This window comes from Alligator mississippiensis, chromosome 8 (genome assembly GCF_030867095.1).
Source record: "Alligator mississippiensis isolate rAllMis1 chromosome 8, rAllMis1, whole genome shotgun sequence".
Lineage (NCBI taxonomy): Eukaryota > Metazoa > Chordata > Crocodylia > Alligatoridae > Alligator > Alligator mississippiensis.
Window position 1 is genome coordinate 34,019,339 of NC_081831.1, and position 27,612 is coordinate 34,046,950.

General features: G+C 46.9%; 1 protein-coding gene and 1 long non-coding RNA gene across 2 annotated transcripts in view; one reads left to right on the forward strand and one right to left on the reverse strand.

Moving 5' to 3' along the window:
- Positions 1-27,520, reverse strand: part of LOC132252138 (uncharacterized) — a 96,568-nt gene extending 69,048 nt beyond the window's left edge. Inside the window, exon 1 of the long non-coding RNA XR_009463919.1 lies at positions 27,431-27,520. This is a non-coding gene — a long non-coding RNA (uncharacterized LOC132252138). The remainder of the gene's footprint in view (positions 1-27,430) is intronic.
- Positions 1-27,612, forward strand: LOC132252137 (fibrous sheath-interacting protein 2-like). The gene is made up of 5 exons (XM_059732611.1): positions 1-950; positions 3,577-3,884; positions 5,595-5,644; positions 7,139-7,197; positions 27,466-27,612. Exons 1-5 carry the CDS (start codon positions 60-62, stop codon positions 27,574-27,576), a joined length of 1,419 nt encoding a protein of 472 aa, XP_059588594.1. The 5' UTR covers positions 1-59; the 3' UTR covers positions 27,577-27,612.

Consider the following 27,612-nt stretch of genomic DNA (forward strand, 5'->3'; position numbering starts at 1 on the left):
AGTTGTGACTAGAAAAATATTACATCCATCTCAAGTACTCCTTTCAAAAAAGGATAACAATGAATGAAGGAAAAATAATGAAGATTCAGAAACAAATGTTAGAATCATCTGTTCTCATGGTACCTGTGACATTTGTGGAAGAAATACTAAGTGCATTCCTGTCAAAAGTCTTAAGCTTAAATAATGGCGGAAGTCCAAAACACAGAAGATGTTTATCAAGAGCTGAAATGAATGAAATTGCTGAGAACCTTAAACAGTCCATGGAACAAGGGTTGTCCAAACATAAAATCTATCTTGTGGCAGTCACCGATGAACAAGATCTAAATCCAGAGTATGAAGAAACTATCAATCAAGTTGTTCATTCTGTTTACAATAATATTTTACAAAAATCTGGATCTGTGCAAGACATTTATGATGACATAACAGGTTGCAGGAAACACTTTCCTCAAGAAGTGGCTACTGTAATAATTGAGGAAATCTCCAGTTGCCCCCTTTTACAGGCTGCTAGTGACAGTCCATCAATGTTGAGTAAAAGGGTTATGAAGCCAAGCAGAATTGCTGACAAGGTTTTTGCACGAGTGTCTATTAACACAGAACCTAAAACAGCAACTTCTGGAAAGCCGATCACAGATGAAACTGCAAATAAGAACCCAGCAGAAACAGAGGACCTGCCTGTGAAAATAATCCCTTATCTTAGAAATAAGCCTTTACCCATAGATCCAAACTTGGTTTCAAACCATTTAGCAGTTATTTCTATAAAAACAGAACCTCTTGAGGAACTGAAAAAAATATGCTTCGCTCAAACTGGGCATAGCCTAAGAGACATAAGAAGAGCATCAATGGCTGGGAAATATTGTGAAGATGAAATTAGAAGACTTGAGGCAGGGAGAAAAAAAGGCAGATGTTTCTCTGTGGGTAACTCAGGACGACTAGATGTAAGACCAATGGAGGTAAGTGAAAAGTGTAAGACTGGTGCAGCCTTGTAGACAAGGCTGTGTCAATTGCTAAACTACATTTTATTTTGTGAATGCCATTGGGTTTCTAATTTGCAGCTTGTGGTGTGGAAAGCCCATCTACTCTGAATAATGCATACTCTGGCAAAGTGGTAGACCATCTCCTAAAGAGCCTGCAGTGGGCCATCAGTGTGGACAACCCTTGCTATCTGGGATTCTGGGCTAGTGGTCAGTAAAGCCACTAATCTTGAATCAACTCTCTTTACAAGAAATCTGTGTGGGCACAAGAAAAAGCTGAAATCCCTTGGATTGAGCATATGCATGAGACACCTCGAGTTCTCTGCTTCTCCTACTGATGATAGAGATTGGTTCAAAGATAGCTGCTTCCTTAAGTCATAGGGGCCACTTCATCATTAGAAAGAGACGACCAGATGTGGAAGCATGCAGTACTTTGCCTTCCATAAAAGAGTTGGGCCAAATCTAGAGACTAACAAATGGGGTGATATCAGACTGAGGGGACTTTTAGGACCTTGTTCTCCATAGATCTGTAACTCTTGTGCTCTTTCAAAGTTGAGCACAGAATGTGTGTAAGAAATTATTTTGCTAAGACATGGTGTCCTCACTTTACTGCCTTGCTGTCTCCAAAGAAGTGAGTTAAAAAAAACAAGAGTTGCCACAGCCAAGTGGTTAGTGGTGGGACCATATGTATAAGTGATTTCTGAGTGCTGGATGGATCAGGCAGTGGTTCCAAGATCCTACTGCTAGGTCCTGCTGCTTAAGTAAGCTTTCAGACATGGCATCTGAACTGGGTAGTGCACCCAAGAGACTCAGATCTAGAAACAGCGACAGGTTATTCCCAGACCTGGGTTGGTCTGAGAATCACAACAGCCTAGTTCACATTCAGAAAGAGCAGAAATGGACCAGGTTGTGACACAAGCATTTTCATGTGGGGACTGATTAAAAAAAATATGTTAATTGTGACTTTGCTAGAGAGCCCTGATCCAGAAAAAAATTCAAGTACAGGAATCCCAGTGGCATCAATGAAACTGCTCATAGGCATAAGTGATTTGCAGTGTTTGGACCTAGGACAAAGCACGTAAGTATTTGCATAAATTTCAGTGTAGGCTAATGACCAACTGAAATTCACAGTGCATGCTTAAAAGTGTGCATTTAAGTGCCTTACTGAATTGAAGTCTAGAAGAAGCCTTTGGACTTAATAGCTGACAGTCATAGGGACCACTTAGTGTTTGTTTATGATCTGCTTTTAAGCAGATAGTTTAAATACAGATGGGCAAAGCAGACTGAGAAAGAAATATCCATATCTAATTATGTGTGAGTGTCTTTCACATTCTGGTTGCCAGGCTTGGCCCTGCAATAAGGAGAGATGGTGTTTCTGGTGGTTACCATGAGGTTCCCATGTAACCTGGGACTCATCACTTAGGGCCATATCCTGATGCCCTTCTCCAGGATGAGTGCTTCCAAGCTTCTCACGTCAACTCATTGATTCACATGTAATCCATTGATTCACATGTATAAGGTGAGCAAGGCCTTATACAACAGAAGGGTGGCAATATCTGGCACTGTATTTCCCTCCAGCCTTTAAAGTGTTTTCCTGGCTGATAGTAGACATATGGGTGAAATCCTGGTTCCTCAAGACCAGTGGTGAAATTCCCACTGACTTCAACAAGGTCTGCTCTTTCCTTTTTTCGATAGCCTTTACTGATGACACCTCACCCAGCAGATCAGGGACCTTCCTTGTCCTTTCTGGGGTTCTACATCCAGTTGCCATAGAACTTCACTCAGCTTCTTCACCTTCCAGTTCTCCCAACAGTCCTCAGTCTTCCAAAGGAAGATTCTTCTCTGAGCTTCTGCAGATCCTGCTCTTGAGATATCCATGCCTTCAGCATCATGTGCTCCAAGCCACATAGAAAAACACCCCCTGCAGTACACATGCACATCACTGTGAGGACCCAGACACTGGGCATGAGCTATAAAAGTCCTTTGCATGCCTCCCTCTCCCTCCCCACCCCCACCTGGTGAGGCTCATCTTCATCCTGACTCCCAGACGTAGTTGGCCCCATTACCAGCCTCTTCTGTCTTGGCCTCTGTGGCCATTAACATCCAGCCTAGGGTTTGGCCAGTCTGTACTGAGTGTCAGAACATGCTAGAAGTGCTCTCTGAGCTCTCCAGGTCCTACAAAGGTGCTTGCTCGTCCTGTACCATTGCCAGGCTTCCAGCTATTGGTTCAGTCCTACCATTCCCCTGCTGGTTCTGCACCTGTTACTGGGTCAACCTTTCTTTTTTGGTTCCGACATGCTTGCAGTTTGCTTCATATCAGTTTGATCCATCCACCCTGTGGGCTGGCCCAAGTCAGTCCTGCTCTTTCAGCAAACCAGCCCAAAATAACCAATGGCATGGTCATTTGGGGTTTCTGATTTTAAAAATACCCTCTCATTTTTCCTTAACAAAATGTTTTATTGCAAAGTCCTGATTTTTCTGAGTATTCAACTGAAGTTAAAAGAGTCTTGATTTATTTATCTCTAATTAGTGAACTGTAGGAAGAACTCATATAAAAATGACTCTGAAGTGAAATTCTCTTCAAAAGCTTTCTCTTTTACTTCAGCCCTTCAGCAGGAACTCATTTCAGAATGTGCTGGAGCCTGACATCACTCGAGTGGAACTTCTGAAAGATGTTCAGACCAAGGAAGACCTTGTTGTACGACTGGTAGTCCATGATATTGAGAATAATAAGGACGAAGAGCAGGTGGTTGTAAATCTGAAAGCAGAGGATTGGGAGTACGATGAAGAGGATGATGATGAGATGCAACAGGAAGAGGAGGAAAAGGAGATCTCTGAAGACATTATAAAAGTTGAGTCCTCTCATCTGATGATGAGTCTATTGACTTCATCCATGGACAATGAACAGTTAAGGTACTTTTTTCTGGTGTTATAGCAAGAAAGGTAGAGTGGAGGAATCTAGAGTCTCTGGACAGGGCTGCCCCCCACATTATAGATTATACACACTACAAGTAAGATAGATATAGATATAGATACACACACACACACACACACACACACACACACATTTTATCAGTATGAAGTAGCACAGAGCTCTGTCCAACTCTCTCCTGACCTATGACCAGGCCTCTTGTGACCTTTGTAGCACTGCGGAATACCCACAGTGACTGAGGTTTCATACAAGGCTAACTTACTGTCATCATAACACATGCTTCCTTCTCACCCCCAGGTAAGCCTACACAGCCACACCTGATGGGGGTCTGGGGAAAATGTTCAGCATAGGGGCATTTTGAACCAGGGTATATCTCTTCCATGTTCTCTCCCTCCATAGTATTTCTGAGAAGCACAGGGCAGGACTTCACTTTAAAATAAAAGCCCCAAAATAGCTGTGATGTTGGAGAGCCTGGTCATGGCCCCTCCAACCTTTTCAACAACTTTCAGCTTTGTAATTGGAAACAGTGAATATTTTCAGATGACAGAGAGGGCAGTTTCCTGTTCATGTCTGTATCCACATCCAAAGGTGTCAACAACAGTACTGTCATTAGAACAGCTGGCCAACTGGGCAGCCAAAACAGGGAGATATGTGGGACATGAGGTGATCCTAGATTTCAGCCTGCTCCTAAATTGAAAGACACTTCCCCAACGTTATTTTGCCATTTTAGCCAATGAATGTTAAATACAAGGTGCAGTGATCAGGTTCAAGAAGTGGGCTGGTATGGACATAGGATGATCCTATTCTACCACAGAGAAATAGAATCCCAAACTGTGCATAAGGACCAAACAATACAGTTGGACATGTGGTCCACATCCAGATGAGCACGGATGTTTAGCGCCTGGAGACAAGACACCTTGCACCACAGCTGCTTGTGCCTGTCCCACACGCGCTTTGGCACACAGCAAGTTACCCCGGGTGTGGTAGGGGAGGTTAGAGTCAGCACTGTGCTGGCCCCAGCAGCCTTACTTTGGGTCCTGGGGGCCTCCTGGGGATACAAAGGCAATCCTGCCAGGCAGAGCCTGCCCAGCAGCTACAGCACAGCTCCAGGCAACCCAGCTCTGCATTTCAGCAGCACGCGTTGCTCATTGCTGGGTCAAAAAAACCCACAGGGAAAAAAAGCGGCACAGCGCACACAGGCAGCACAGAGAACACCTGACTGTGCAATATGTGGCACTGCAGACACATTTGCAATGCCACATACCGCACAGCCACACTCATCTGGACATGCCCATAAGGAGTAAGTAGGATTGGGCCTTTCACAGAGAGAACTGTGAAGTGAAATGGCTCACCCAAGGCCATATAGCAGGTATATGGCAAAGTCACAGATTTCTAGATTTTTGGTTTACAGCTACATGGCATTCTAGTGGGAGGATGCCATCACCTCAGAGCAGCCAAAGGGGGCCAAGAGTCTGTAAAGCATTTTTAGTGATTTTACATTGTATGTTAAATGCTGATCATGTGCTAGGCACAAAGTAGGGTACAGAGCACAGATACACCCAACCCTTGGCAGCAAACACCAGAAACAAGATTTGAAGATGAAAAATGCACTAGAAGTGATGTTATGAACCTTTACTCTTTTTTTTGTATTCTAATTATGAATAATCCAAATAACTTTCCTTTGTTTTTAGTGTTGAAGAATTTGAAGAAGCATCATCAGCATTTCAAGCACAGCACAAAAGTGAATATTTGATATGTGTACTTTCTAGGGTTTTCATTTTTCCCCCTCAATTTCTTTATAATTGTTTGTAATTTATTTTAATTTTTTCACTCCCTTATTCTTAACTATCATTTTGATACTGAAAAATACAGGATTCTTGAGAATAGCTATTCTGAAAGAAAGGGGAATTTCTCCAGAACAGACTCTTCTTGGCAAAGGAAATAGTTGTTTTAAAGGAGGCTCTTCAACCCTTCCACATAGTTTTCATTCTCTGTGGGCACATCTACATATGCAATTAATGCATCTGAATTTTCTGCACAGAAAATTCAGGAGCATTAAACTACACCTGGACACAAATCTGAATGTGCACCAACAGGGAGAAAATTTGCTCCCAATGGGAGGAATTCAGTCCAAGGTTGCTTCTGCCCTGCTCGGCCCTCTTGCAGCAGCCAGGCAGAGCTCCAGGCTCCTCTGGGTGCCAGTCGCAGGCTGACAGGGGGCACAGAGGTCAGGTCTTGGCTCTGGGAGGCAGGGAAGCTGTCCCAGCTCTAGGGCAGCTCCCTCCCAGCTGAGCAGAGATAAGGGGTTAGCCAAGCACCAGTTGTGGCCCCCTGCTTCTGGCCAGGGTCTAGACATGAGCTTTGGCACATTAGTTAATACACCATTTTTCTAGTACCTGTTTGTATTGGTATTTGGAAATGGTGCATTAGACTAATTTAATGTGCAGTAATTGACATGCATGTGTAGACAGGGATGTTTTACTGCGCATTAAATTAATGCAATGCACAGTAAACTATCTCATTTAGACGCACCTAGTAACTGGCAATTCCCTGCATAAAAGCTTCATAACAAGACACTCTATTAACATCTTGCAAAATGAATCAGAAGCTTTACCTAGGCTATATGCGAGTTCTTCCTATAGAAAAGCCATCTCTTCTATAGGACATCCACTAAGTGCAGATTGTTACTATGGTAGCACAATTGGGCTCTTGCTTCCAGGTACTAGGCACAGTAAAAACATGCCCCAAATGTAGCACAACAACGCATGAAAATATAAGGAAACCTCCTCTAGATAAAAAACAGCACTCATGGGCTTTATCTACATGCTGGGCATGCCTATGTGCTTCAGTATTGTATCAAAGATCACCACAGAGGACCACAGTATGTACTCTGCATGGGCTGCCCCCTGAAATGGAGGTCAGGTAGTCAACTGAGTGCTGTGGTGTGCATACACCAGTAGGCTCACCCAAGAGCTAGAGCTGATGGAGTTGTGCCCAGTAGCACACTGATGATAGTTACACATTTGATCAGATTAGGAAGGCAGCATGCACAGAAGCAGGCATGGTGTCCCTCACTGCAGCACTCCTGCTGGGGTACTAATAAAGCCTAGACAGGCCCATTGGAACAAAAAGTCGCAGGACACTACTCTGCAGTGATGCTAAAGCAACATCTAAGAACATCAGTAATGAAAAGGGAAAGCAGTCCCAGCTAAACTGCACATGTTTTTGTTTACAGGTACTTGTGCTAGCCTGTGCCATACCAGGGATACAAAAGCTTCTGCACACAGCTCTAAGGTAAATATATCATAACACCTTCAATAACAGAACTTCAGATGACTGGGCCACAAAAGATCTCTTGGGTCCCTCAGCTGACCCCTTGCCACTTCCCCCTGCTACCACCTCTGTACCCCTGCCATCTCTTCCCCCCTCCCCACCTACACCTGTCCCCTGCCACTGCCTTTGCCCTCTCCCTGCTGCTGCTTACCCTCCAGCTCTGGCCCCACTGAAGTCCCAGACATGGAGCATATGGTTGTCCTCTGGCCCCTGAACGGCTACACATTCACTGTTTCATTCAGTTCTAACATGTTTTTACCTACTCTGTAATCTCTACACAGATGCCACCTCTAGCCTTGCAATACAGCCTGTTCCCCAGTGTAGCTGTTCTGTTAACATTTTTGGCTCCAATATTGCTACCCCTGAAGTCAGGGGATATTTTTCCACTGGTTTCAATGGGAGTAAGACCAAGGCCTTTTTCCTTATCTCTAGCCCAAATATATTTTCTTACATTCCATTCATTGGTCCCTTTCCTTTCCCCTTTCTAACACTGACTAGTTCTCTGCCTTCAAATAGATCAGGGGTGCTGAACACCTGGCCTGTGGGCCAGATACAGCCTGCAGGTCCGTGTCATCCAGCCCATGGGGCTCCTCACAAGTCCAAAAATTTAGCATCAAAGGAGTGGTGGCAACAACTGCCGCACTCCTGCTGCCATATTTTTGGATCTAAAGTGAGCCCCATAGCCTGGCTAGCAGAACCCTATGAGCTATATCTGCAAAGACAGCCTGATCCTGGTGTGCACAGCTGGGGGCAGCAGGGACTGATTCCAGTGTTCTGGACCAGACAAAGGCATTGTGGGACTGATAAAGGGTAAGGGACCCAATCCAGGTATGCAAGGGTATCAGAGGCAGCACAGGAACAGGTGGAGATGGTGCAGGGCCAATATTGGTGAGGTAGCATGGGGCCTTGAAACGGGTGCCTGATCCAGCCCACAGACCAGACCCAGGCCATTCATTTGCCCTGTGGAGCCAAAAGGTAGAGCATCATTGATATAGATTAAGCCCTTAAAACCTACACGTATTTACTCAAATCCAAGACAAGTGTGTTTCCCTCATTTAACATGGAGCATGTCAGTGGGTGCAACATGTCCAATAGCTCTTCCTGAGAGCTGTTGCCTTCTTCCTTTGTGCTTACCTGCCACGCCTTGGTGTAAAACAAATATAGGGGAAGCTGAGTGTGAAAAAAAAGGGAAACAGGGCTCTCTCAATGGGAAGTGCATCCTCTTCACAGGGTCCACCTCCCCTACACCCTGTCCTCACCACACCTGCCAAGCTAATACTGAGGTCTTTCCAGTGCAGCCGAGTCTCTTGACCAGTAGCTCATCCAGTTGTCAACGCTTATTATACCTTTCCAAGTAAGGAGCTCATCCAGGCTCAATTAATCCTTATTTACACCCCTTTTATTAATGCACATGCTCTGCAAATCCAGCACCAATCACTGCGTCCTTACACACCCTTGATGGAGCGATTTTTTCCCCATCAATCAATTACGTCTTTACCCAGGCCTCATTGATTTCATATTCAACATTGTTGGCCTTATCAAAACCACAACTCAGTGGTGTCCTTCGGCTGGCCCATCAGGCCCACCAACTGGCTCCCCCAGAAGCTTCACAGTAGATCCCCACACCAAGCCAGCTTATCCATATATCAGCCTCTGCACTGGTGGGTTGAGTGGCCACCTCTTCTCCACCAGTTATTCCTCACTGGCTCTCACTCCAACTGCCCAAGGCTCACCCCCAGGCCAGGACTCAAGTTTGTTGCTCTCCGCTATGCCTTCATACAGAACTATACTGTTCTCCTCCAGGAGACCATGCCTTCCCCTCTCTGAGGGTAAAGTGCTTCAGACCTCTTTCTTTTGGGCCCAGTAGGCCTCTCAAGGGTCAAATACACCCAGCTCCCTAGACATGTGGTTGCCAGCAGCTGGGACTTGTGGTTGCACTCAGGGCCCTGCTCATAACAGGGGCCAAGGGATGGCTTCCTGTTACAGCCCCCCACTTCTGATAGTCTCTTAGCATTATCATGTTTAGTCCTGTCCACCATATGTAATAATTGCTTTGCCTCATGCCTGTCCATTCCTGCTACCTAGTGGTCATCATTTCCAAAGCTCTTTGACAAAAAATCCATTGTTACATTTTGCTTCCCCAAATGATGCTCTACAGAAAAATAAAAAGACTGTAGGGCCAGGACCCACCACATTGTCTGAGTGTTATTGTTCTTCATGGATTGCAGCCATTTCAAGGGAGCATGGTCTGTAATGAAAACAAACTTCTTCCCTAGCAAATAATAACAAAAAAGTCCAATGCTCCACTTTATGGCCAAACACTTTCATTCAATTGTGGAGTACCTTGTCTCAGGGCCTAGCAGCTTCTGGCTTACATATGCAATTGGCCGTTCTTAACCCTCTACCCGCTGTGTCAATACCATCCCTAATGCTATTCCCAAAACATCAGTTTGTCAATTGTCTTATTGAAGTCCGGAATATAGAGGACTGGGCTCTGACATAATGCCCTTTTTAAGTGTTGAAAAGTGGTGAGAGATCTTGGAGACCATTGGAGGTCTCCCCCATTCCAACCTTTGATCAACTCAGTCAGGGGTGCTGATATTTCTGAAAACCCTGGAACAAACTTCTTATAGTAATTAGTGAGACCCAAGAAGGATCTCGGCTGCTTCTTAGTTGAGGGTGGTCTATAGGACCTAACAGCCTCTCTCTTGTTCACCAGAGGTTTAATCTGGCCTTGTCCTACTAAAAAACCCAAATATTTGGTATCTTCCTTTCCCAGGGAACATTTTTTTGGTTTGCTATTAATCCAGCAGCTTTAAGTTCTAAAAGGACAGCCTGCAGATGCTGAAGATGTTGCTCTTGCTGCTCTGAAAATATTATGATGTCATCTATGTAGGCAGTGACAGAAGTGTGATGTGGCACTAACAATCAGCCCATCAATCTCTGAAAAAAGGTGGCCTGCCCCATGTAACCTGAAGGACATCCAGATGAACTTAAATAACCCCCATGGGGTCCTAAAAATTGGCTTCTCCTTATCTTCCCTAGCCATAGGGATCTGCCAGTACCCCTTTGTCAAGTCTAATGTCGATATGAATCATGCCTGACCAATCTATTCTAACATTTCCTCAGTATGGAGTACATGGAAGACATAAAAAACAGATACTGAATTAACTTTCTTAAAATCAATGTAAAGCCTTATAGTCCCATCCGGTTTCAGGACTACCACCGTGGGACTTCTCCACGAGCTGCACGGCTCTTCAATGATACCCCTTCTTTTTGTCTGATCTAATTCAGGCTGCACAAGTCCGTATAAATGACTCAGTAGCCTTCTGCAATGTCCCCTCGCTAAATACCCTGTGGGTGTCAAGATTTGATGCTCTACCCCTCAGGCTCTTCCATAAAAACTTCAGGGAACTCCTCTACCAATGCCTCTAGGGAGGTCCTTTGTAACCTACCTAATTGCTCACTGTGGAGCCCGTGCCTCGCTCCGCCTGGCCTATCGGGGTGTGGCCCCTCCCCTCAACTCGCCTGCCACGACTTGGATGTAATCGGTTACGTTCAGAGGGGTCTCCAGTGGAGATCTTTATCCTGGGTGGGACCTCCCGATAGACGGTGTTACTCACGGTTACGGGACGCAGTGATCCACGGGGCTCCGCCTCCCCTACACCCCGTCCACACGCCAACCACTGGGAGATGTTGTCCAGATGTTGCCAGGCCCAGTATGATGGCCCCTGACCAGTTCCGGTCGTCCTCCCTCCTGCTAAGAGGGGTTTCTCCTTCCTCCTTCCTTAAAGATAATACTCCTCCGCACCAGGGGGAGCTGATGGGTGCTTCCCCTGGTGCCAGCCCCCTCCCGGGGCCTCCGCTGTCTCCCCTCTCCTCCCGTCCGCAGGGCGCTCCCCTGCCTCCTGTGCGTTTGCCGCTTCAGGACGCTGAGAGAGTGCCTCGGCGTGCACTCTCTGGCTGCCTCTCACTTGGCTGCCGGCGGCAGGCTTCCCGCTCCTGCCTACGCTGCCTGTTTGAGACCCGCAGACGTGGTCCTCACTGCCCCGTGTGAGAGCCTGCGGCACGGGCAGCACACCCGTACTCTCTCTCCCTGGCTCCCGCGCGTTCCCTGTTCTGCCGGCATTCTTAAATCCTCCCGCCGCGGCCGCTCCGGCCGCTGGGATTGGCTCAGCTGTTCGCCGCGCGGGGAACAGCTGTTGCCAGAGCCGGCGTAATGGCGGCTCACGCGGCTGAGGCCGCGGATGCGGCTCTTCCTCCCGCTGCCCCTCTGACGGTGCGTATGCCCTTCTGGGGGCTTGCTCTCGGGGTCTGGGGTCTGTGGGTTTCCTTTGCTCCCCCTCGCTCGCCTGTGGGGGCGCTTCGCCGCCACACTCACCAATGGTGAGTGGCTCTTCTCTACTGTCTCACCTCTCAGTTATCCCCTCAGGTCCTAATTCACTGACATCAGTAATGGGGCTCATGAGCAGCCCTTCCCCTTCCCTCCACCCCTTTAATAGGTTAGTATAGTACACCTGGAGCCCATTCCACTTGCTCTACTGCATAGTTATGGGGACCTGCTTTCCTTGTTATCTTAAATGGGCCCTGCTACTGGAACAGAAGTTTACTACCATTGTCAGGGAGCATCAACAAGACTCAATCCCTGACTTGAAACTCCCACTTTCTTGCTCTCTTATCATAATACTCTTTTTCTCACCCCTGAGCTTTTTTCCAAGTTCTCCCTTGCAATCTGGTACACTCACTCCAACTGCTTCCTCAACTCTGTAACCTGCTTCGGTGGCCACTACTTCACCATACCCAACTCCTGCCAACATTGCTTCATATACTATATCTAGGAGCCCCCAAGGCTAGTGCCCATACACCAACTCAAATTAGAAGCATCCCACGGAGGCTTGGGGCACCTCTTGGACTGCAAAGAGTTGGGGGGAATCACCAGTTCCCACTTCCTGGGGTCTCCTTGTATATAGGTCCTGTTCATCCCCTTTAGAGTGCAGTTAAAGAGCTCTATTAACCCATCTATCTGTAGGTGATACACCGAGGTATGGAGTTGTTTAACCTTTAAGGTCTCACATACTCCTTTTAATACTCCTGAAATAAAATTTGTCCCTTGATCCATAAAGATCTCTTGGGGATCTCTTGGGGTATCCCAACCCAGGAAACCCACAGTTCCTCCAATACCTTAGGTGCAGTAATAGACCTCATCGGGATGGCTTCAGGATATCTTGTGGCATAATCAAAGAAGACTAAGATGTATTGATCTTGGCACTGCTTTTTGGGAAAGGGCTAGTGTGGGAGTTCTCTACCGTTGTGGTGTCCAAATAAAACCTTCACTTATTTCCCCTTGCTCTGGGGTGTCTCCCTTATTACTCTCCTTCCATGCCTTCATATTTAAAATGTAAAAAGAAAAGAAAAGAAAAGAAAAGAAAAGAAAAGAAAAGAAAAGGGGAGGTGAAATCTTTTGTTACCACCAGTAATAGGAATTGAAGCAAGCTCTTTCTTCACAGGGCTTCTCCTCCCTATACCCTGTCCTTTACCACGCCTATGCAGACATAGGAATGTGACCTCTCTTTGGGGTCTCATTCTCCCCTTTAAGTGTGATGTGGTGCCCGTCCATTGAACATTCTTTTGTCATCTCTTTCTCACAGGGAGTAACCATTAACCGTTCCAGGTTTGTGGGTTCACAACACCCACTAATCTTCTACTTCAATTGCCCATAAATCCATTGCAACTGAATCTTCTCATCATAGATGCTTAATGATACTAGGCCACCAGTTATACTGGTGATCAATTGGTTTTTCTTTTGTTCTTGTAAGTCACTGAGTTTATTTCCAGATATCTATGTCTGTTAATAGATTTATATTTACTGCCCATCAACTTGCACGCTTATCATTCTTATTTACATCTTATCAATTAATCAGCTTCTCAGCATCCTCTCAATCAATTCCCCTTTTCTTCAATAATCCACTGGGTGACCAGCTAATAGGCTTCCCCCACTCAGTTAATTATTTCCTATAACTTTCATCCGTAAACTGGTTGACTCATTAACCAGTCTACCAACAATCGTTAATTCGTCCTTTTATGTCTTATCAGTTAATTAACATTCATCATAATCAGGTACCTTGCTTCTGCCTACTGTAATTGGATCCCCTTACTCCCAGGCTGATGTATTAATTAACTCAGTTCAACCTTCTTGGGGTGGGGAACCCATTTTTTACTCATAGGACTCACCGGTCCCAGGTGGTTTGCACTCCTCTGGTGGAGATCTTTGCTCTTCACTTCACCCAACTCTGGCTCTGCCGTCAGCTGAAAGTTTTGGCTCCACTCTTTAGTGCCATGTCCCCATGCAGCTGGCACAAGCTCTGCTTCCCTTGTACATGCCCTCTCCGGGGGACTTCAATTATGCTGGTGACCCCTTTTGACTTCTGGCTGAACACCCACTAGACAATAGGAGCCAGCTCTGGACACCCATGACTCCACACAGCCTGAGCCAACCAACAGAGATGCCGCTTGAGCCCCAGACACCAGCTGCATGACTCTGTTAACCACACCATCTTCCTGGAGTCTGCCAGTAAGTTTTCCCAGGTGCTTTGGTCTGATGGGGCAGTCAAGATCATAGCAGGGCCTGAGGACAATGCCCTGTTATAGCCAGCAATGTCTAATGCTACCCAATAAATGAGCCTTTCCACAGTTGGCTTAGGCCTCAATGGAACCCTCAGGGGCATCACATCAGAGGCACCCCTGGCAGACTCTGACAGGGCACCCCTGGCAGAATCTTTCCACCTATTTGTGCAACCCTGGCCAATAAAGACATTGGGCCAATTGGACCTCAGTCTTGTCTCTTCCTAGATGGCAGTCCATACGGAATGCGTGTACAATTTGCAACAAGGCAAGTTGATATCTCTGGGGCACCAGAACTTGGGCTACCTCTTCCCCCTTTTCTTTCTCTGCCTCTATCCAGTACAGGTTGCCATCTCTTACCTCAAAGTGGGGTAGGATTCTAGTAGTTCGGGCCACAATACTTCCTCCTCTGTTTCTGCTATGCCCCCTTTGTACCATGGTGAAAGGTTGACTCCTCGGTCTGCTCCTCCTGGAAGTGTCCCTCTGTTACTAGATTTGCCCATCACTGTGGGGTGTGCTCATTTATTAGGGGTACTTTTCTGGGGGTCTCTGTAATTTTCTGTCAATGTGCTACTTGTGTTACTTGCATTTCTATATGGAGCTATATCTCTCCCTTCTGCACGTCCTCACCCCCAATGGAACTACCTTGCAGGACTCAGTTTCAATGGGGCTGGGTTCCTCCAGCCACCAGATCAGTCAAATACACACACACACAGAGATTAATGTGACACACCTGACCCAGCTGGGTTGATCAGCATGGACAGGCTGACACCCTCATATGCCAGGAATCAGTTCATTAAGGTAACAACAAAATGCAGTCTGACACAAGCACACAGGTAAACAGAATACCTCTGAATCCAGCTGGGTGTCCAGTTGACACCCTCATGGGCCAGCATTCAGTTCATTAGGGCACGTCTGAGCCAAACTGGGTCAATCAGCTTGTACAAGTTGATCCCCTTATGTGTCTCAAACTCAGCACGTCCCAATCTTTTGCCCTAACTATCCTAGTAGTAACCCCCTTGACAAGCAGACCCCACTGTGGTTTTTGGCATTACAGGGATCTTTGGCTTAGGTAAAAGAAGCGTTGCTTCAGAGCAAATGGGGAGGTTGAGGGGAAGAAAGAGTAGGTGAGGTTCATAGAAAAAGTATAGCAACCAGCTTGACCATAAAAGTTATTTATTGTCAGGTATATGAACTTATGATGATACCAGTAATAACAGCCATACAAGAGAGAGACAGCTAAACAGTTACAATATTACATAGTTTCAATTAGGGTTTTGGGGAAATCTAGCTTGAGTTTGAGTAGCAAAAGTCAGATTTAGAAAGCTGTGCCTGGAGTAAGAGAATAAAAGTCAGGTTCCTGGAGACAAAGAGAGAGAGAGAGTTGGGGGTCTCAGCACTCAGTGAAGCTTGAACCAGTCGAAGTGAATTCTTGATCCCAGAATTCAGTGCAGTCCTTGCCTTGGAATCTCTGTTCTCTATCCTGAATGCTAATGAAGATGCATTCCTGTCCCATCTCCCACTTAAATGAGTTGTCACCTGGTTCCATCTCAGATGCAAATGAGACCAGGGGAGTTGCTTCACTCTTGTCACCCTTGTCTGGAGGACTTTAGGTGTGTCTCCCACTGCATCTTCTTTGTCTTCTGCAAGTCCTTCCTCTAATCAGTTCTTGTTCAGGTAGAGGTGGGGAGGGAGAGAGTTCTTTGTGAGTCAGACAGGCTGTGTCCTGTGCCAGGGTTCCCCAAGAACACGGAGCTGAGAGGCAAGACCTCCATGATGATGTCACCTAAATCCACAGCCTCTACCAGCTGCTCTCCTTCTTCAGGGACTAAATTTTCCCCTGATACCCCCTCAATCTATGTTTTCCCTGCCTCTTCCATCTGGGCCTCCACACCTCTTTTTCCCAGGGTCTGGTCCAGGACTTCTTACAGGTAAGGCTAGTCTTGGCCTATCAACATGGGGTAATGATAATGTCTTGGCCATGCCACAGCCAACTCTTCTGTTCAACTCATTATGGTTAAGGGCAGGTGACATCTCTCATAAGTGTAGGTCACAAGATGCATGCAAAGCATGTTAATGGGTATATACTTCTCACCTACGTGTGGTTACAATAGCCCTTCTTTTATCATGGTCTGCACACACCCAGTGTCCACCACTGTGGGTATTATCACACTTCCTACCTTGACATCTATCCTAGGTATAGGAATGTGGAAAGACCCTTTGTGCCACCCAAAACTGCACTCCATTGTTTTGGCATAGGGGGTCTTCAGGGGTCACTCACCCTGGCTTCACCAGGCTTCCTCCCAGCCCTGACTTTCTCACAGGTTCTGTGTGCAATTGCAGGCCATGTGTCCAAGAGACCCACAGTGGTAGCATACTACATCATAGAATCATAGAAACTTAGAACCAGAAGGGACCTGTAAGATCATCAAGTCCAGGCCCCTGCCATGGGCAGGAAGTTAATGCTGTGACAAAAGGAGCCAGGTCCAAGGCCCAGTCGTGAGACCAACCCATTTCTTTGTCCTTGAGCAAGCTGCCTTGTTCACCTGCCATGCCTTGTTGTGAATTGTTCCAGTTGTTAAATAAGCGGGATGCTGTCCTTTGAACCACGCTGATGTCAAAGGCCCAATGTACGTGCTCCAACCATCCCTACACATGTCCCATGCCTCACAGATAACATACTTAGTTTGGTATTTACTCCTGCTTCAGACAAGACCAAGCTCAATGCACAGTTAGGTCTCTTACAACCTGCTCCATTCTGGGACATGTGCATACCACCCCCCTCTCACCATGGCCTCTTTCACCCCCCTGCTCTCACCAGGGCTCCCACATACCACCCATCTTGGACCTCTGTCATATTGCCCCCTTGGGCCACATGCACCCTGCCCTTGATCCCTTTGAGTGACCCCAGAGGGCAATCAGGCTTATCTCTTCTCGCTTCGGTCAGCAGGCACGCAGCCTTTTGGGCCTCTCCTGTGACCCTCATCTGAACAAATGCTGGGTGATTCACAGAACTGTGGGCTGACTTTGCTACCACACCCCTCACCGGGCCACTACTCTGCCCCTACCACTCTGGGGCCCCACTCTCTGCCCTCCTGCCAGGCCTCTCAACTCCACTCTCTCATCTGGGCACAGGGTCGGACACCCCTGTAGGCTTTGGTGTTTCTCTCCTTCTTATAAGCTTACCTGCCCCCGCTAGTTCTCCTATTACCCACCTGAAGGTGGGGGCTGGAGTTTAGGCACCCCAACCTGCCTTACACCGGGGAGGTTCTCGGTCCTGGTATTTGAGTGGCCCTGCCCCACCACAGGCAGGACCACCAGGCCTCTGTATCCCAGCAGGGTACAGTTTCAGGTCATGTCCAGGACCAATGAGGCCTCCTCCTTCCCGATAGCCTCACCCTTACCTCCGATGTTCCTGGAGCAGGAGCTCCACCAAGCAATGTTACTCCCAGAGCTCCTTATCACAAACTGCTGTGTTCTGCCCTTATAACAGAGATCCCCAAAATGGCTACCCTCATCAGCCACCTTGGTGGCTTCCCGCTCCAGCCCTTAAAGTGACGGAGCACTAAAGCTGCTCTAGCACAATGGGCTCAGATGAGCTCAACAAGATGCCTATCCAGCCTCATCTTGAACATCTCCAAGGAGGGTGACTGCACCATCTCTGCTGGGAGTGTGTTCCAGTTTCTGGTGACCCTTACAGAGAAGAAGTTTCTCCTCATGTCCAACCTGAATTCATCCTCTATTAATTTATGCCCATTGGTCCTTGTCCTGCCTTGAGGTGCCTTCCTGAATCATTGCTGTCCTAGTTCTTGATGCTCCCCCCTGAAGTACTTGTAGGTAGATATCAAGTCTCTTCTCAGCCTTACTCAGACTGAACAGGCCCAGGTCCTGAAGTCTCTCCTCATAGGGCCTACCCTCCATGCCCTTAACCGTACAGGGGCTCTTCTTTGTACCTTCTTGAGTTTATCCATATCCTTCTTGAAGTGCAGTACCCAGAACTGGGCACAGTACTCCAGCTGAGGCTGCACCAATGCCGAATAGAGAGGGAGGAGTACCTCCCTCGATCTATTGGCCACGCATCGACTGATGCATGCCAGAGTTTTATTTGCCCTTCTGGCAGCCTCATCACACTGTGGGCTCATATTCATCTTCCAGTTGATTGTGACCCTCAGGTCTTGTTCAGATGCTGTGCCAGCCAGTGGACCACCACTCATTCATTCATAGATGTTAGGGTCAGAAGGGACCTCAATAGATCATCGAGTCCGACCCCCAAACCTACTCTCCAACAACTTGTGGCCGTTATTCCTTGTTATCCCGGGGGGCACTAGGGGAAACAAGGTCTGCCCCAACCCCTTCTGGTCCCCCCTCAGTCTTCTCTTGTGGAGGCTGAACAGGTTCAGGTCCTGTAACCTCTCAAGAGGGGAGACGGATGTCATCGGATGTCAGATTCACGGCTGCTATAAGTTGGGAAACTAAAGAGATGGCAGTGATGGGATTCAAACCCATACCCCCAGAAAGACTGGAGCCTAAATCCAGCGCCTTAGACTGCTCAGCCACACTACCAGCTGAATTACCATTGTATAGTTGTGGTGAGGGTTCTTCCCACCTAGGTGAAGGACCTTGTACTTCTCCCTGTTGAACCTCATTTGATTTTGTTCCACCCATAAATCCAGTCTGTCAGATCATCCTGGATCATTGCTCTATCCTCTGGATGTCTGAGTTTCCCCACAGCTTGGTATCATCTGTGAACTTAATCATTGAGCTTTCAACCCCCTCATCCAAGTTGTTAATGAATATATTGAATAGCACAGGTCCAAGCACTGATGCCTGGGGGACACCACTGGATACGGCCCTCCAAGATGAGGCCATCCCATTGATCACCACTATCTGGGCATGGCCTCTAAGACAGTTGTCCACCCACCTCACTGTAGACTGGCCCAGCCAAGTACTCTCCAGTTTCTTAGAGAGAATCCAATGGAAGACAGAGTCAAAGGCTTTACTGAAGTCTAAGTAGATGACATCAACCTCATGTCCATCATACAGATGGTTAGTTACCTGGTCGTAGAAGGACACAAGGTTCATCAGGCCTGATCTACCCTTGACAAAGCCATGCTGGTTGCTTTTTAGCACCCCATCCATTACCAGCTTGTAGATGATGGCCTCCTTAACCAACTTTTCAAAGACTTTACCCAAGACCGAGGTCAGACTGACCAGTCTGTAGTTGGCAGGGTCATCCTCTTCCCTTTCTTAAAAATGGGCACCACATTGGTGCTCTTCCAGTCATCCAGAACCACTCCTGAGTTCCACAACTCTTCCTCTGCCAGTGGTGCTTCTATAAATTCAGCCAGTTCTTTCAGGTGCAGGTTGTCTGGCCCAGCAGACTTGAAAATGTCCAAGCATTGTAGAATATCCATCACCTGTTCTGGGCTGATTTCATGTAGGCTGTTGCCTTCCCCCTGTTCCCTGGGCCTCTGGTCAAGTAAGCAGCCCCCATTGGATTTCAGGAATACTGATGCAAAGTATGTATTTAGGAGTTCTGCCCTTTCATGAGCACTGACTGTGGGCAGCCCTGAGGTATTCCATAGGGGTCCCACAGTGGAGCCTGATTTTTTCTTGCTACCTATGTACCTATAGAAGGACTTTTTGTTGTCTTTTATACTGGTTGCCAGTTTGATCTCCATGCCTGCCTTAGCTTTCTGTGTCTTGTATTTGCAGGCCCTAGTGATAAAAGTGTATTCCTCCCTGGTTGCTAAGCCATTCCTCCATTATACATATACTTCTTTTTTTCTTTTTCAATAGCTCCCTAATATCCCTGGTGAGCCAACCAAGTCTCCTGGCTCCTTTTCCACTTTTTGCCCACATGGGGATGGCCTGTTTTTGAGCCATGAGAATTACCTCCTTAAGGAAGTACCATTGTTCCTGCACTCCCAAATCATCCAGTTGCCAGTTGCAGAGGGCCTCTCCAAAAAGCCTCTTGAATTTGCCAAAATCTGCCTTCTTTAAATTTAGGATTTCCATTCTGTGATTAACTTTCCAGTCTTATGGTGGATGGTGAAACTTATCAGGTCATGGTCACCGTCACACAGAGTACCACCAATCCTCAAGTCACCCATAATGCCCTCTTCTTTGGTCAGCACTAAATCCAGAGTGGCCTTGCCCCTAGTAGGGCCTTCCACAACCTGTGTTAGAAACAGATTGTCTGTTGTTGCCAGGAAGTTGGCTGACCTGTTGGAGGCGGCTGAATGGTCTTCCCAACAGACGTCTGGGTAGTTGAAGTCACCCATGATTATCATATCTCTAGTGCTAGCTGCTTCTGTCAGTTCTCCTGAGAAAGCTCAGTTGCTCTCCTCCTCTTGTGTAATCACCTAGTAGATTCCCACCATCAGTTCTCCCTCTCCTGGTCCCCCTTGTAGCCTGACCCAGAGGGTCTAAAGAGACCTTTCCCTGCTGTCAAATGTGATCTGGGAAGGTCATGGGATTAGATGGTATTATGGGATCTCCATCCTCTAAATACCCAGGGTTGGGCCCATGATGGCTCCCATAGGCCGCAGAACAGAGTGGGCCATCCGGGCCATGGCCTCACCAACTTTTAGCACATTAATTTAGCTATCTATGCAGTTAAAAAAATGTTACAGTTTTAACCAGAATGACAATTGTGCATTTGTGGATTATATAAATTAATGTGCTAAAAGTTGGTCGGGCCATGGCCCAGGTGGCCCACCCCATTCCGTGGCCTCTGATGCATCAATTTTCTTTGTTCCCATCCCTGGATCTTCCATTTGTCTGCCTGGGGTGTGTATTGTCTTCGTAACTCTCCCTTTTCCAGAATCTGCTTCAGCCACAGTAAAGGACTCAGTCAAGTGTAAAGCCTCTTCCATAGTTTGGGGCTGGTGTTGTCAGACCCATTTTTTGAGTTTCCTCCCTGAAGTCAGTGAGGAACTGCTCTAAAGTAAATAAATCCGAGACCTCAGCTACAGACTTTCCTTAAAGTTGGATCCATCTTTCCAGAAAGTTCCTCAGTGTCTGAGTCAGCATAGATTCATAGATGCTAGGGTCGGAAGGGACCTCAATGGATCATCGAGTCCAACCCCCTGCCAGTGGCAGAAAAAAGTGCTGAGGTCATGTGACCCCAGCTAGGTGCTTGTTCAGTCTCTTCTTGAAGACCCCCAAGGTAGGGGAGAGCACCATCTCCCTTGGAAGCCCGTTCCAGATTCTGGCAACCCTAACCATGAAGAAGTTCTTTCTGATGTCCAACCTAAATCTACTTTCTATCAGTGTGTGGCCATTGTTTCTGGTTATGCCAAGGGGTGTTCTGGTAAACAGAGCATCTCCCATTCCCTGCTGCCCCAATGAATTTGTATACTGCCACAAGATCCCTCCTCAGCCTTCTCTTGCAGAGGCTGAAAAGTTTCAGGTCCCTCAGCCTTTTCTCATAGGGCCTTCCCTGCAGGCCTGTAACCATACAAGCAGCCCTCCTCTGGACCCTCTCAAGGTTGTCCACATCATTCTTGAATTGTGGAGCCCAGAACTGGATGTGGTAGTCCAGCTGCAGCCTGACCAGTGCCGCATAGAGGAGAAGCATCACCTCCCTGGACCTGTTCGTGATGCACCTACTAATGCATGACAAAGTGCAGTTAGGTCTGCTAATTACTTCATGACATTGACAACTCATATTCATCTTGGAGTAAACAACAACTCCAAGATCTCTATCTGCCACTGTACTGCTGAGAAGGTCATCCCCCCAGCCTATAGGTGTGCTGGTGATTCCCTCTCCCTAGGTGCAGCACCTTGCACTTGTCCTTGTTGAACTGCATCCTATTGTTCTCTGCCCATTTCTCTAACCTGTCCAGGTCCACCTGGATTCAGTTTCTTCCCCGCAGTGTGTCTGCTTCACCCCATAGTTTGGTGTCATCTGCGAATTTGGACAGAGTGCTTTCCACGCCCTCATCCAGGTCGCTGATGAAGATTTTGAACAGCACTGGCCCAAGGACTGAGCCTTGGAGGACCCCACTGCCTACATCTTTCAAGGTTGATACCGACCTGTCCACCATCACTCTCTGAGTATGATCTTTAAGCCAATTTGCCACCTACATGACTGTGTAATCGCCTATGGCACAGCCATTCAATTTGTTTATAAGAATAGGATGGGATACCATGTTGAAGGCCTTCTTAAAGTCCAAGTAGATGACATCTACCTCGACTCCTGCATCTAAGCATTTAGTGACCTGGTCATAGAAAGAAACAAAGTTAGTCAGGCAGGATCTACTAGCTATGAACCTGTGCTGCTTGCCCTTCAGCATTATATTACCCGCTGGACTCCGACAAATGTGATCCTTGATAATTTTTTCAAGAGTTTTCCCAAGGATAGAGATGAGACTAACCAGTCTATAGTTACCTGAATCGGCCTTCCTCCCCTTCTTGAAAATAAGTACCATATTGGCCCTTTTCCAATCCTCTGGGACCTCACCTGAGCACCACAGGTGCTCAAACAGTCATGCCAGTGGATCTGCTATGACACTGGCTAATTCTTTCAGCACCCTTGGATGGATCTCATCCAGTCCCGCTGATTTAAACACATTTAAGCACATCCAGCTCCTCCAAGTGTCTTTTTACTAGGTCAGCGCTGACAGTTGGTAGGCTGGTGTTTCTCCTGCTTCTATCAGTAATGCATTTGGGATTTTTGTCTAGATCTGAGTTCAAGAATACAGAGGCAAAAAGCTTATTGAAGAGCTCTGGTTTTTCTCTCCTATCTGTCACCAACTGCCCTTGTCTATCCTGTAGGGGTCCTTTGCTGCCCTGCACCTTCTTTTTGCTCCCTATATACCTAAGACTTTTTGTTGTCCTTAATTTTTGTCACCAGCCTAAGCTCTAATGCTGCTTTGGCCTTCCTAACTGATTCCCTGCAAGTGTGAGCCAAGGAGGTATACTCCTCTTTGGTAGCTACACCCTGCTTCCACAGCCTGTATGCCCCTTTTTTTGCCCTTAGGCTTCCCTGGATTTCCCTGTTTAGCCAGGAGGTCTTCTTGGCCCCTTTGACCCCTTTTCTACAGAGTGGGATTGCCTCCTGCTGTGCCTGAAGGATCACTTCCTTGAGGAATGACCACCCTTCCTGGACCCCCATTTTGTCAATGCTCTTGAGCTTTAATGCCCCACTAATTAATCTCCTAAACACACTGAAGTCAGCCTTTCTAAAATCTAGCACTTCTGCCCCGCTAGTTACTTTTCCCACCCTTTGCCGAATAGTGAATTCAATCAATTGATGGTTACTATCCCCTAGGTTGCCTTGTAATTGCAGATCCCCCACCAGGTCATCCCCCATAGCCAGCACCAAGTCTAGCAAGGCGTTCCCCCTAGTGGAATCATATACCTCCTGCATTAGGTGGAGGTCCTGTATGCAGGTTAAGGACCTACGTGAGCAATTAGTTCTGGCTGACTATCCTCCCCGCAGATGTCAAGGTAGTTTAGGTCACCCGTGACAACTATATCTCTCAACCGTATGGCCTCTGAGAGCTGCCCGGAGAATTCCAGGTCTAGCTCATCCTCCTGCTGTGGCAGTCTATAGTAGACCCCCACTACCAACTCCCTTTCTCCTGACCTCCTTATGAGGTCTCTGCTTTTCTGTGTTCTTTTTGGCCTTAAATCACTGCCGATAGTACTCCGGTGAGATTTCCTGCCAATACAGTATCGCATCGCTAGCTTTCGTATAGTCAGTAAGGTCCAACAGGCTACCTGGGCTGAGCCTCTCAAGAGAGGGCCCAATTGGTTGGCCCACCAAGCCTGATCCCATCCAGCCACCAGGGGAGCTCCCTCAAAAGATTCCAGGTAAGCTTCTATCTCATCTTCTACTCTCATTTTTTGCATCTTTATACTCTCAGTGGTGTGAATAATCGCCACTTGTTGAGCCTCTATTTTCTCACTCAGCCCTTGCTGTCAGATCAGCAGCATAATCCGTGCCTCTACCTCCTTGGTTCTTACTCATATTAATTCCTCTATTTGTGTCTGTTGCCCCTGAAACAATTGCAACACCAGCCTACTGGCTTGTTGCCAGTTTTGTGGGACCCTCAGCTCTGGTGAAGTCTGGTGGATCTCTAGCTCTCTGTCTCTCCATACTCCTCTTTGACATGACATTGGTCTGTTTCACGCCTTCCCAGCCAATGCACCAGCTGTCAGAGGGTGCAACGTATCATTGTAGCTCATCCTGAGAGCTGTTGCCCTCTTCCTTTGTGCTCTCCTGCCATGCCTTGATGTAAAATAAAATATTGGGGAATCGGAGTGCTGAAAAAAAAGGGAAACAGAACTTGCTCAATGGAGAGCAAATCCTCTTCACAGGTCTCCACCTCTCCTACATCCTGTCCTCACCACACCTGCCAGACTACTACCATGGTCTTTCCACTGTAGCCGAGTCTCTTGACTGATAGCTCATCCAGTCATCAACACTTATTATACCCTTCCAAGTCAGGAGTTTGTCAGGGCTCAATTAATCCTTATTTACGCCCCTTTTATTAATGCACACGCTCTGCAAGTCCAGCACCAATCACTGGTTCCTTACACACCCTGAATGGATGGATTTTTCCTATCAATCAATTACTTCTTTACTCAGGCCTCATTGATTTCATATTTGACCTTGTTGACCGTATCAAAACTGCAAGTCTTCCTCAGTGGTGCCCTTCAGGTAGCACATCATGCCCAACAACTGGCTCCCCAAGAGAGGGTTCATAGCCACACTGCACACCAAGCAACTTACCCATACCTCAGCCTCCATGCTGGTGGGTTGATCTTTGTCTTAGATTTGAGTGTCAGTGAGAACCAGGCTGGTGTAGCTCTGATTCTGGATCTAACATGGCCTCAAAATTGGAGTTGGAGCTGCAGCCCCCCTGCCACCACCCCTGTACCCCCACTGCCTCTGCCCCACTCCCCCACCCTGCTGCTGCTTACCCTCCAGCTCTGGCCCCACTGCAGCTCCAGAAATGGAGCATATGGTTGATCCAGCCCCTGAAAGACCATACAGCAGCAGCAACAGTGGCAGCAGCTCTGGCCCCATCTCCAGAATTGAGTCCAGAGCTGCTGCTACCACAGTCACTGCTGCCTGGCTGAAGTGACCATGTGTTCTGTGCCCTCGGCTGAAGCGGAGCCAGATCTGGAGGGTAAGCTGCAGCTGGGAAGGGAGAGCAGAGGAAAGTAGGTGGGGCAGGGCTAGGGAATGCAGGCACTATAGGGAAGGGCAGACAGGGCTAGGGTAAGCTACAGGAGTGGTAGGCACTGAGGTACCCAAGTGCCAGGGGATCAGGCACCAGGGGGACAAGTAGTAGGGACATTACATGCAACAGGGGGTAACGTGAGGGGAGCAAGCAAGGGGCAAGCACCAGGACCTGCAGGCACTGGGGGGGGGCAAGGTTCAGGCCACTTGACTTCCCCATTGCCTGCCCTGCTACTACTTCTCCCACTGTGTGTCCCCTGCTGCCTGCCCCTCTATCACCTCCCTCAACCCCACTACCAATGCTTGCCCCACATGGGGAGGGGACACATTTAAGATGTCCCTCCATTAAGTAAATTCTAAACATGGAAAATTATAACAAATTTATAAATGTCCTATGTATAGAATCTAATTATTATCTAATTCAGAGTTGCCTTGGATTCAGGTAAATTCAGTATTTGTTATTTTTGATGCATGTATTCCTCATAGGCCCATATACTGCAGACTTAAGCATGTGCAAAAAATTAGGGACTTCACAGAAAGTACTCATTAATTAAGAATCATCACTTCATTAAGGCATTTCTAGTGGGGCTCTGGAGGCATCTGTCTTTGGATCAGCACTATTCCATCTCTTTATTAATCATTTGGAGGAAACCATAACATCATTGCTAGTAAGGTCTACAGGTATCGCAAACATTGGTGATAAGTAAGAACAGATCATTTCATAAAGTGATCTGGATTTCTGTGGTAAATTGGGCTCATTTAAACAACAAGTATTTAATACAAGGTCAACCTACCTATGAGCCAAGAATGTAGACTTCACTATACATGAGTAGAGACAGCCATGTTATTTTGAACTCAGGCACAAGGCAGAGTAGGGTAGCACCCTAAAGACAAGTTTAGAGAGGCATAAGTTTCAATAGGCAATAGCCTATTTTGCCAGATCTGATGAAGTTGTCTGTCACCTACAAAAACTTATGCCTCTCTGAACCAGTTAGCCCCAAGATGCCACCCTGCCTGACTTACCAGACAAGGGAGTGTATTCTGGAAAGCAGTAACTTAGGAAGGGACACAGAAGGGTCATGATGGAAAGCCACTGAACTTGAGTTCCCAAGGTCCACTGGTCACTAAAGAGAGAGCATAAAATCTTCAGATTCATTGGTAGGAGAATGTAGAGTAGAAGTAGAAAGCCATTATTACTACTTCCTATGGCATTAATGAGCCCATTACTGGATGTTGCATTTCATAGATTTCAGAGACATTAGGGCTGGAAGGGACCTCACAAGATCATTTTTAATTCCCATGTTCACATTAAGTGGAACCTTGATAAACTGAAAAAGAATGAGCTGTGATCTAAAAACCTGCCTTATTACGAGAGACTAAAGCTCAATCTATTCAATTTAAAACAAAAAAGGTTTACCAGTGATTTGATCATGGATTAAAATATATGTAGGGAAAGTTTTGAATACTTAAATCTGGCAAACAAAAGCAGAACACGATGCAGTGGCTGGAACTGTAACCAGACAGATTCAGACAAGGAATAAGGTGCACAATATTTTCTTTACACAACAAAACTAGTATAGCAACTTCCATAAAACTCTTATCAGACTTGTCTATTTTTAATTATGATATCATAATCAGCAGTAGATGGAATTTATGCCAAAATTAAAAGTAGGTGGAGCTAAAGTCAGAATCAAATGTAAGCAAAACTAAAGAGTTGATAAGCAGATAATTTGTTAATATAAACATGAAAATAAGCAGATCTAATTTTTGTGGGTTTTTAATACTTTGGCTGCAATAATAAGTTAATAAACCCTTTTTTGGATTTCATATCCACTGGGAGCTGTCCAATCAGGACTGAGAATGACATGAGGACCTGGCTAGGGTACAGTGTTGCCCCCCAATCAGGTTTGAGAAGCTGATTGTGTCCACACCCAAAACTCATTTCCCACCCCCTCAGAACTGTCCAGTCAGAACTGAGAATGGTTTTCAGACATGGCTAGGCCAGGGTCTAATCCCCATCCACATCCAATCAGATTAAAATACCTGCCAAAATGCATATCCTGGCTTCCCATGGTGCCCCAGGCAGGCAGGCTGTGCTTGTGGCTGCGTGCCCTATAGTGTTTGCCTTTTGGCTGATCATCAGTGTCACCTACCAGCCCCTAATACAAAAGGGCCCTCCAGCTGAAAGGGCCATTTTCTAAAAATGAGTGAAACAAGGGAAGAAGCCATGGAAAACTACCGTGCTCAGGGAAATGGGGCAGAATCCCAAGCAGAAGCCTCAGAAACTTATTGGAAAGAAAGTAGCTGTCAGCTGCCCCAACCCTAAGGGGTCCCACTGAGATGACAGAGCTGGTATTGTGTGGATTTTTTTCCTACCTCTGGTAGATGTGTTAATGACAACCTCTCCACAGGTGGATGGTGCAAGTCCAAGCTCTCACATCGCTAGTTCCATGATCAGGTGCTGCTTTAACTGTTTTCGTTCAAACCGGCAAAAGACACCTTTAAGGAAAGATACAAAATAAGAGGTGGTTGAAGATTACATAGCTTTGACATGTTTA